This window comes from Danio aesculapii, chromosome 6 (genome assembly GCF_903798145.1).
Source record: "Danio aesculapii chromosome 6, fDanAes4.1, whole genome shotgun sequence".
In the NCBI taxonomy this organism is placed as follows: Eukaryota; Metazoa; Chordata; class Actinopteri; order Cypriniformes; family Danionidae; genus Danio; species Danio aesculapii.
In genome coordinates, this window is record NC_079440.1 from 31,166,208 (window position 1) to 31,178,470 (window position 12,263).

Consider the following 12,263-nt stretch of genomic DNA (forward strand, 5'->3'; position numbering starts at 1 on the left):
TTTTAGATTTAAGGGTCAAGAGTTAATGCGAAGAATGGGAGATGGAAACGCATTTGCCAAATAAACTCAGATGTAGCAAACATTACACCCACATGAATCCATTACGCTTGCCCTGATTACAGTTGGTTGCTAGGTTATACTACAGTCAGCCACTTCTATGCTGCGTTTACACCAGATACAGATTAAGCATCCTGCAGCGCCATACATGCAAATGAGGCTGCGCGAATTAAGGGTTTAGTGCGATTGATGCGCTTAACGCGCTTATCGCTCATTTCACACAAATCGCTTGAGTTAGAAAATCTGTACTTCAGCATGCATTCAGTTTAGTCGGAAGCACCACTTAAAGCTTCCATCATCCAGGTATAGTTTCTGGAGGAGTTTATGAACTGGGTAGCTGGGTGCACCTCTAAATGGATCTAATGGACTCAGACACGGCTCCAAACAAATTGACGCTGTTTTTCAGACTTCCTAAAGCACATAAACGCAGCTATTCTCTCTATAAAATTCATGTTAGCCATTTACCAACAAAGCTAGAGTCACCGGGCAGACAGAAGCCCCGCCCATGACATGAATGCACGTCTATTGTGGAATGAATTTGATGAAGATAGTAAATTCAAAATGTTCACACATCTATTTTACCTTAGAATAGCGTGATTTATCTGCGCGTGCCACGTCTGGTGTGAACACAGCATAAGAACTTGATAAAACACACCTAATTCATATTTAGGTTTTTTCTTATTATATTTAACTTTGAAATAATTCACTTCATGTTAGGATGGAAACCCAGCTAGTGTCATTGAAACATTCAATCTTAAAAGTCTCAAAGAACGTGCAAGATAATGGTTCTCTCCCATTTACTCAAACTTGTTAAATGAAATTCATGGTTGCCCTGAGCCGGGCTCAAACAGTAAACATTTGCAACTTCTATTAAGGCCCAGGCAGGTTGGCATGCAATCAGTGTACCTTCCTCCTGCCCTCTTCGTCTTCCTCTAGTCTGGCAGTTCCCACCTCATTCAAGATGGGGCTCTGCAGGGGCGATGGTGCCTGGCCTGGAAGACTAAGGGTGGACATCTGGAAGGAGGGTGACAGACACAAAGGACCCTTGTCGTTGAATGGAGAGAGTTGTGGACTGTCAATGGCAATGGAGTCTATGGGATTAAAAAAAGTAGGGAAATACTGTTAAGACAACAAGCAATAACAATAATAAGAACAACAACAATAATAATAATAATAATAATATATTTAATATTGCTTTATTTGTTTTACATTATTTAAAAATAACTAAAAAGGAAAAAGGAAATTAAAATAAAAATTATTTCCCATTCCTCTCGCAATGACGTCTGTTATCTGATGACATGTTTACTGATATGAGGACAGCCTGTAACTCACATGAGATTGCTGGAATAGTAAACAGCAAGGATTCAACCATCCAGTCATTTCCCAATGGATCAAATCAATATTTTCCAACATTTTTTCCTTGCTTGCGAAGCAGTTTTACTCAAATACATATGTCACAACAGGGAAAAAAAACTATAATAATGTGTTTTTCATGCTGAAATTAAAATGTAAATAATAACCACCAAACAAAAGCAACAAACAAAAACAAGCAATTCATTAATAAAAAACTAAAACTCAGAACATCCTTCATGCATTTAGAATTGGTCAATTCAGTAAGTTAGCTATTCTCTCAAGAATCTGATAAACAAAACAATCAAAAAAATCATAGTCCTAACAGTCCTAAATAAAGAGGCTTTTACTTTAAATGAATTGACTTTAAATGATAAACCAGGAAGCTATCTACACACATTAAGCCATTTGTTTGCAGAGCAATAAAACAGAAAAAAAACACACACATCCGTTTCCTTTCCCACAAACTAATCATTAAGATAAGAAATCTAAAAACAAAAGCAAAACAGAGACTGTATTAAAGTGGGACAAAAAATGAAAAGGGGGAAATGGTTTCTTCCTCAAAGAGGAGCAGCTCACATGGGAAAACAAGAATGTGGAGGCTGGGCATAAACAAGGAACTCCAGACTGAAAAAGGTGGCTTTACGACCCGGAAATAATTCAAGCAGAGGATTATCAGCAATACTGCAAGGCTGGTGAGCCGGCAGTGGTTTACAGTTTAACTGGAGGGTCCCGGTGGGGATGACATTGGAGAAGAGGGAGGGAGTGAAGGGGGTCTGGAGCTGGAGTTTGGCAGTCGGCCTGAACAAACATAGAGGCTGCGCTCGACACTAGACTGAGACTGAGGAATGTAGCAGGAGAAGCTGATCTGTAACTCTAAAACAACAGACAGACTCATGCTCTATTGTGTTTATTACCCCATTCTAGATTTATATTATATTGAAGACAAATTCGTAATCTAGCAACTTAAAATTACAGTACTTTATATGCACTTTTGTGTAAAGAGAGCACTGTCATTAACAAAAAATATACTACAACATAAATGTAAAACTTGGATACAAAACACATGGTTGTTTTATTTTTTAACCTTCAGTGTAAACGTATGACCTTTGTAACCTATCTGTTAAGAACTGGAAATGGAGATGACTGTAAAATAAATCTATAAAGACTCAAAAAAAAGTAAATAAAAAGTAAAAATAAAAAAGCAATAATATTTAAAAAAAAAAAAAAAAAGTGCCTTGACCAGTGGGATCATTTAATGAAAAATTAAAATTACTAAAATAAAAAAACAAAATGAAACTACAGGAATTTAATTGAAATAAAAAAGGTGTTAATAAGTGGAAATAAAATTCCATGTACAGTGCACCCGGAAGGTATTCATAGCGCTTCACTTTCTCCACATTACTTTGTTACAGCCTTATTCCAAAATTAATTAAATTAATTTATTTCCTCAAAATTCTACACACAATACCCCATAATGTGAAAAAAGTTGTTGTAAATTTATTAAAAAAAAAAAAAAAAAAATCACATGTACATAAATATTCACAGCCTTTGTTGTGAAGCTCTAAATTGAGATGAGGTACATTCTGTTTCCACTGATCATTCTTGAGATGTTTCAGCAGCTTAATTGGAGTTCGCCTGTGGTAATTTCAGTTGATTGGACATGATCTGAAAAGGCATACACGTGTCTATATAAGGTCCAAGCCAGGGTTGACAGTGCATGTCAAAGCACAAACCAAGCATGAAGGCAAAGGGAAATGTCTGTAGACCTCAGAGATGAGATTGCCTCGAGGCACAAGACTAGGAAAGGTTACAGAAACATTTCTGCTGCTCCAAAAGTTCCAATGAGCACAGTGGCCTCCATTATCTCTAAGTGGAAAATGTTTGGAACCACTAGTAGTCTTCCCAGAGCTGGCCGGCCATCTAAGCTGAATGATAGGGGGAGAAGGGCCTTAGTCACGGAAGAGATCAATAACCCGATGGTCACTCTGTCTGAGCTCTAGCGTTCTTCTGAGAAGAGAGGAGAACCTTACAGAAAGACAATCATCTGTGCAGCAATCCACCAATCAGGCCTATATGGTAGAGTGGCCAGACAGAAGCCACTTCCAACCTGGAAAGGCATCTGAAGGACTCTCAGACCATAAGAAACTAAATTCTCTTGTCTGATGAGACTAAAATTGAACTCTTTGGAGTAAATGCCAGGTGTTACATTTGGAGAAAACCAGGGACCGCTCATCACCAGGCTTATAGCATCCCTACAGTGAAGCATGGTGGTGGCAGCATCATGCTGTGGGGATGTTTGTCAGCAGCAGGAACTGGAAAACTAGTCAGGATAGAGGGAAAGAAGAATGCAGCAATGTACAGAAACATCCTGAATGAAAACCTGCATCAGAGTGCTCTTGACCTCAGACTGGGGTGACGGTTCATCTTCCAGCAGGACAATGACCCAAAGCACACCGCAAAATATCAATGGAGTGGCTTCATAACAACTCTGTGAATGTCCTTGAGTGGTCCAGTCAGAGCCCAGACCTAAATCCTATTGAACGTCTCTGGAGAGATTTGAAAATGTACACAATCACTTCCCATCCAATCTGATAGAGCTTGAGAGGTACTGCAAAGAGGAATGGGCAAAAATGACCAAAGACAGGTGTGCCAAGCTTGTGGCATCATATTTCAAAAGACTTGAGGCTGTAATTGCAAACAAAGTTCCATCAATAAAGTATCGAGCAAAGGCTGTGAATACTGATGTACATGTGATTTTTCAGGTTTTTTATTTTTAATAAATTTGCAACAATGGCTGTAACATAAAAAATGTGGGAAAAGTGAAGCGCTATGAATACTTTCCAGATGCACTGTAAACATTACATTAAATAAAAACACTTAAACGAGCACTTCTAATATTACAGATGTTACAAATGATACTTTTAAAAAACTAAAACCCTTTCAGTATAATAGCACTGAAAAGCTACATAAACTTAGATGGTTTATTTTGAATCATTTATATGTTAGTATTTTTGTTATTAATTTATAATTATTTTTTATGACCTGTGTAACTTTTCTAATGTTTTTTGGTAAACTCAAAGGAGCATCATTTTCAAGTTCCATCGTATACTTATAATAGCAAAAAAAAAAAGCTTCTTATTCACAATGTCGGAAAAGTCTGGAGCATTATTAAACTTAGAAGATAGCTTCAATGGTCTTGATTTATTATATATTTCCAACATTAACAAATAGGTAGAAGGATTCATGATGACGGCATCTCCAGGCCACTTTTATTAAGGTGCTACCTTTAAGGATCCCCTTTTTATTTTCTAGATTTTATTTCAGTGTTCAACCGCAAACTCTCAAAAAAATAAAAATAAATAGGTGGCTCAAGATGTTGTTGACTGTGGCACTGATCCATGCCATTGAGAACAGCTCTGTAAATACAGAACTAATCAAAATAACACTGCAAACCACAAACCCTGAAAAACCCATTAAGGTCACATCCTCAAACAAGCATTCCAGAGGTTCAAAAATATATAATAAAACATATTAGATTTTAATAAAACACACTACTACAGTTAAAAGTAAGGTTATGAATGGACACAGGTTATTAAAAGGGCTAATTGCTGTTGTTAAAAGTTATCAATCCTCAATTAAATGATTTTTTAAAAATGAGTAGGAAAAATTTTACTAAAATACCAGTTAACAAAAAGTGATTGTTGACTTTATTTTCAATGGGAAAAAAAGGAGAAATGCAAACACATACATGCAAGTACATTCTCTTTTTATATTAGTACATAAGAACCTTGTATATGCATTAATAGCTCTTTATTTCAGAATTAAATCAACAACAAAAAAAAAACGTGTGTAAGAAGAAAGCACAGGCAAAGTAGAGAAGGGTAAGGCAGATCTGGTCAGACTTTCTCTGGTTATTAACTAGTACATCTTTTTTTATTTGAATTTCGTTTAATGCAGTTTTGTGATTCATTGTTTCTTAAATCTGCACTGTAATAGCATTTCTATTTGAAATAACTTAACCATTTAAGCAAAAATATGTAATTGAATTAAGTAATAAAGCTGGTTTAACTTTATGGTAAACAACTGAACTGAATGCAGATATGTAGACACTGATCTGAGTGCAAACTAAACTCTGCACATTTGAAACACAAATCAAAATGCATGTTGTGCTATTACGTTGGTTAGTAATACCACAAACAATATCAATCTTAAAACACAAAATAATATTATTTTAATTTGATATTCCTTTAATAGCAAAGTTTCACAATCCTACGTTGTACAAAATGTTTCCTATCAATAACATTTGTGCATATCTAATAAAAAAACACCCTAAAATTGTATTTTTGTGCCAATATTTTAAGTGTACGTGTAAACGAACCAGACTATCTCACTAGTTTTATCTGATGAGGAAATAAATTAATGAGTTGGTTACTTACTAAGTACATAAGAACTGTGTTTTTAAAACCTATCTGAAGTGCTAGGGTGAGTGCTATAAAGGGTTAATAGGCTAAACATATTAATATTCCTGATCTGTGATACAGAAAACGCTCCTCAGAGACACTGTGAAGTAAAACACTTAAGGAATATGTGATTATAAATCTGCTCAGATTAAAGAGAGGTGAAACGGTCACGTAACTGGAACACCGTCTTAATCTGACATACTGATGCATCTGCATAAGACATTTTGGAGTTAAATATAAAACTTTTTCATAAAAATAAAAATAAAGCAGCTTTATGTGCTAAATGGAGAGTGAAGGCTAAACTATGTCAGTCCTCAAAGCATGGAGGATTCATGTGGATGCAGAGAAGATCACGCATCATAATATGTGAACCATGAACATTAAGGACATCCGCAGGTGCAGATTTCAAGACTTCGAATACATTAAAACACTTGTGTGTCCTAAAGACATTTTTGTTCTTATGTTAATACAAATAGCCTTCTTATTTAAAAAATAAAATGTGTTTTAGAATTTCATTTCCTTACATAAATCTATTTTAAACCAAGTAAACAAACCAAAACAAATCAAATGTGTTAATGACACAAACGTGCCCAATAAAATCAATAAACTGTAAACTCTGCGTGTCCATGTGACATTTAATGATAAAATGATGTGTTCTTTGTTCAAGATCGGTCTGTTTTATTATTTTCGTTATTATATTTTCTGCACCATTTTCTGTTTTACATATAATAATATTTGTGCGGGTGTTTAGATATGGATTTTAGTGTATGTTTTTTTTAATTTTTTTTATATATATATATATATATATATATATATATATATATATATATATATATATATATATATATATATATATATATACACAATATATATATATATATATATATATATATACACACACACACAGTTGAAGTCAGAATTATTAGCCCCCTGAACTTTTAGCCCCTTGTTTATTTTTTCTCCAATTTTTGTTTAACAGAGAGAAGATTTTTTTTTCCAACACACTTAAAGTGACATTTAAAGGCTTAACTAGGTTAATTATGTTAACGAGGCAGGTTAGGGTAATTTGGCAAGTTATTGTATAATGATGGTTTGTTCTGTAGACTATAGAAAATTTTCTGTGAAAATTTCCTTGCTCTGTTAAACATCATTTGGAAAATCTTTAAAAAAAGAAAAAAATTAAAAGGGGGGGCTAATAATTCTGACTTCAACTGTATATACACTTCCGGTCAAAGGTTTGAGGTCAATAGGGTTTTTAAATGTTTTAAAGTAAGCTTAGGCTGCATGTATTTCATCAAAAATACAGTAAGAATTATTAAATATTATTGCACTATAAAATAACTGTTCAGAGTCTTCAGAGTCACATAATCCCTCAGAAATCACTCTAATATTAATTATTATTATTAATATTATTATTAATAATGGTAATGGTTACAACAGAAACAGAAAGCAGTTATTTAAAATTTTATAAATATTTAACAATTGTTTTTACATTTAATAAATGCCACCTTGATGAACAGAATAATTTCTTTAAAAAAAAAAACATAAAAAAAAAAAGTGACCCCAAACTTTGACCGGTAGTGTGTGTGTATATATATATATATAAACAAATCTATGTGCAGAAAAAAATAATAATAATAATAATTATTATATATATATATATATATATATATATATATATATATATATATATATATATATATATATATATATATATGAAAAATGAATATGGTGTTTATGCACACGTGATAAAAAAAAATAAACTAATTTACTAAATTAATTGTTTTAAGTGATTAAAAAAAATGAACTTTTACTTCCTAAATCACTTTACAAAGTAGATTTGGCAACACTTAATAATAGTAATGGACAATACAAAACAAGAGATCAAAGTCATCATGTCCATGATGGGCGATGGTGTGAAGAAAGCACTGTTAGATGGAAGCCCAAATGGTGCCTTGCCCAGAGTTTAAGAACAGCCCAGGCCTGCCCTCGCTTGTGGGAGTAGAGAGAGGCTCCAGTTTTAATTAAACACCAATACTAAAATGGGACGTGTTTTGTTTGCTCTCAAAATGACAATGAGAATGAATGGTCTCATGGTTAATACTAAAATGGTTTCTTTTCCAAAAAAAAAAAAAAAAAAAAAGTTAGAAAATGCTTCAGTTTTGGCCGGTGTATTTGGGTAATGTATGTTCGAACAATCTCTACTGGATTTGGATATGGGGATGTAATCCGTTTTAATTGAAATTGGGAACTGCCAAAGAAATGGAAAAAGACAGAAATGCCTGAATCACACAGTGAAGCAAAGCAGAGACATATGGAACGACAATAAATGGGATTTCAAGAAAGGGAAGAAGAAATAACATCAATATAAAGACCAAACTTCACAGGCTGAGCTCTCAGAACTCAATGTACTCATGGCAGTCAGACAGAGTTAGTCACTCCAGACCCCAGAAGAGAAACCAGAGGCATTTATGTGGTCTGGATGTCAGACAAACACCCAACTGAACTGCACTGAGCTGATTTTGCCTATTAAGGCAATCTGTAATGATATTTAGCAGGAGTGCCATCTATTTGAATGGATTAGGTGAAGCAATTTAAGAAATTAAACCTTAATTAATCCAAATCACACCTTGAAAGAGACGCACAAAGGTAATAAGCACAGACAAAAGACTCAGGAATTAGCCTAAGTGCTTTGAAAGCGAAAAAGTGCTCCAACCCATAGTACTAATAGAATAAATCATTGCAAGAACATAGCCAGAAGAAGATTTACAAAAATGACAAACTGAAAAAATAAAAATACTTCACTGAATTATAACACCTGAATCACTGAATCATGCTGGAGAGGCTAACTTAGAAAAAGATTCACCAACTTAATATAAAAGGCACAAACAATAGCTTCACAAATTAAGACTTTTGTTACTACATTCATAAAAACATGTGCCAGAACTGGTCAAACGGATGCGTAATATAATTGTAACGGGGACAATTTACGATGATGGTTCCTTTTATGTGCATTCAACTTTGCATGAGGTTTGAATTCATTCAAGCTCTATATTACATTCACCATCTTAGCAGTGGTATTGACAGCATACAGCAATGCTCAACCACATACATTCTTTAACAAAAAAAAGAGAAAAAAGCTACTACTTTGGGTCACTTACTTTAATCGAGACCTTAATTTAGCAAAAGTGGTCAAAAGACTTCTTACAAAAGATTTTGTGTTTACATGGATGCAGCAAATTTCATTCAGAGTGAAAATAAAATTATTTTGTGCCAGTAAACGCAGCCAATTTGTAATTTGAAGGCAAAAATAAAAACATTCCACATACACACAACAAGCAATCTGTGTCAGTGGATGTCTCTGGAAATGTAGCATACGGTCCAATCGGAGTAGTGGAATTGTGATCATTCCCGAAAGTTTACCAGCAGAGGGCAGAGTGGAGCAAACAATTCTGAAGTAACAAAAAGGCTTATATTTGCTCTTTACAGCAATGGCTATCATTTCTTCCACTGCTAATTTAAATCACAGCCCTGAGTATAGTCGCTCACTACTAAAAAAGACTTTTATTTTGATGTACCTTCATACATAGAAGTGTCAGTTTTCCTTGTTAGTATTCACTGAATGAGTTTTCCTTCTTTGGACAATTGATTTCAGTGGTTGAATGAAAATTAATCTTGAAAGCACTTTAGGACGCAATAAGCTCAAAACACGTCTAGCTAGTACTAATTATACAAAAGAAATATTGCATATCATAGAAGCATATTAATTCAAATCTTTGCAAAGCTTATAATGTATTGAGTTCCTTTCGATTACATTTCAATCCTCAAAAATATGAACTGACTAATAGCTGAATTATTTGATTTTTACAGAATAATACTTCATTAAAATGTTTACTTTGTTTAAACTAAAATTAAACGTTTGCTTTGAGCTGACTGGATCTTTTCCTGACCCAGGTTGTTTCTCTACATGAAAATATCTTGTATTTATTTGTGCGGAATATACAGTTGAAGTCAGAATTACTGAATTATTAGCCCCCCTGTTTATTTTTTATCCCCAATTTCTGTTAAACAGAGAGATATTTTCAACACATTTCTAAACATAATAGTCTTAATAACTCGTTTTGAAAATTTTCTTGCCCTGTTAAACATCATTTGGGAAATATTTTAAAAAGAAAATTCAACGGGGGGGCTAATAATTCTGACTTCAACTATATAATGCATACAGCCAGTCACATCGCTCCTTCATCCTAATGGATGAATAGCATAATGCAAAAACACTTTTTTTTCTAAGCTTAAAATACATGTGAAAATATATAGTTGTATATGAACAAATTTGCAAAAATTCACAATTTTATGTGACGAAGGCATTCACTTTCACCCTTCATAGGGCCACAGCGCCACTTTATCTTGCAGCCATCCATCCAATGATGATTAAATATCAAACAAAAACAAAAAATGACTATATAATCTGAAAAAAATTATAATATAATAAAAATCGCACTGCCCTACAGAATACGAACAACAAAAAAAGAAAAGAATGAATAAACACCATAGAGAAAGAGACAGGAAGTGCACTGAAAAGACCATTTAAGGAAAAAAGTGGTAGATTGAAGCGCCAACAGGAAGTGCTGAAACTATAAGCACTATTTACAGTGCACAGAGTAATTGAATACACTCCATTTTGAAAATGAATATTTTTTGCCATTTCTCAGTGAATATAGGCAATGTATTTTGATGCATTTAAACAAAAATTTTTATTAAACTGATATATTTATAAAAAAATACTATTTCAGTCACCAAACATGTTTAGAAATTGGCAGATAATACAATTAAATTCAAGCTAAATATTGCAACAAAAAAAATAAATCATTAAATTTTTCTAATTTCAACTAAACTTTTTTTATTTTTTTACTTCTCTTGATTTTTTCTCTTTTTCTAAATTTGTATTTAATATTTTTCTATAACACGGAATTTGGGTGTACTACTTTTTGGACCGTTATCTTAAGTGTTATGTTGTTAGTTGTTAGATAAGCTCCAGATTTGGATTCAGTATGGACTAATCTAATGTAAATGCTCAAATATAATATTGTATAGCTTCCTATTAAAATATGAATTTAAAAGACAGATTTGTGAGGGGTGTATTCATATATGCTGAGCACTGTTTATCAGGATGAGCTGGTGAATTAAGTGCTTGGTCATTTTATCCATTTAAAACTCATGTCCAAAAAAAAACCTGACATTTAAAGGCTATGCTACATTTTGAGATGGGCTGGGCCTTGTTGAGACTCCCCAATGCCTAGAGCCCTGAGATTTTGGCATTCTAACAGGAAGCTGTCTAAATCTGCCCCACTCACTAATGGGTTGCTAAAGAAGAGGTTCTGGTCTGTAGCCAGACCTCCATCCGAACCCCAGTCAGAGTCGGAATCGGAGCTACCGTCAGCCGAGCCCTCTGTGGTTGTGGGAGGATAACTCAACTGCTCCAGCTGCTCCACCAGATCATTGAACTGCATGGCTGAGCTATCTTCAGAACGCACTGAATACGCAGGGAAGTTGACCATGGAGCTGGCCTCGGAGAGGTTTTCCGAACCAGGAAGACGCAAGGAGGAAGAGGAGTCTGGTCCTCCAAAGCCGAGCGAGAGCGAGTCGCAGACAGAACCTAGTGGAAGGTTATCCAGAGAGCTACACTCGGATCGGTTATTAACCAGAGAACTGGTCTCTGATCGGCCGAAGGCACTTTCTGAGAATCTGTTAGCATTGCCATTAAGGTCTTCTAGACCGATAGCGAACGTACCAGACTGTACAGGGATTCTCTCACCGTATTCAAATCTCTCAGGACTCTCTTCCTCAAACCCATAGCAGTAGGCCTCAGCACCACCAGCATAAAAAGAGATTTCAGTGGGATCGTCATCGATGTACTCTTCGCTAACATGTAGTTGAGTGCAGGGCATCGGGATCTGATAAGAAGGCTGCCGAACGCGCATTAATTCAGCCTCGAACGCTTCAGGGGTGAGGAAACCCTTCTGCGCCCCGCCAATCACACCACCCACCCCTACTTGCTCGCTATCCTCATTGCCATTTTGGGAGGGCCGTACACTAGAGGAACTACTCTCTACGCACACAAATGAGGGGCCGCAGTTTCCTGCTGCCGCGATATGAGTGGCACCTGGGAAGGCGTAGGTGGATTGGGAGTTGGTCTTGATGGGGTCCTGCTTCATTGGGCTGGGGGCTCTGAGAGGCTGGTGCTGCGTCTGGTGGAGATGCAAGAGCTGGTTTGGGGTCTCGGCCCGCATGGAAAGGCTGGGGGCATGCAGAGACTGGAAGGAGGCGGTGACGGAGGAAGGAGGTATGGGAGTCCTCAGGCTGTCATTAAAAGACAGATTCTGAAACGAATGG

The 12,263-nt window shown here is 35.3% G+C and overlaps 1 protein-coding gene across 1 annotated transcript in view; it reads right to left on the bottom strand.

Annotated features, from left to right (window-relative positions):
- Positions 1–12,263, bottom strand: part of farp2 (FERM, RhoGEF and pleckstrin domain protein 2) — a 108,013-nt gene that overhangs the window by 29,765 nt on the left and 65,985 nt on the right. Inside the window, exons 13-14 of the mRNA XM_056459966.1 lie at positions 12,034–12,250; positions 964–1,148 (exon numbers count right to left, since the gene is read on the bottom strand). Coding sequence (XP_056315941.1) covers positions 964–1,148; positions 12,034–12,250 — 402 coding nt within the window. The remainder of the gene's footprint in view (positions 1–963; positions 1,149–12,033; positions 12,251–12,263) is intronic.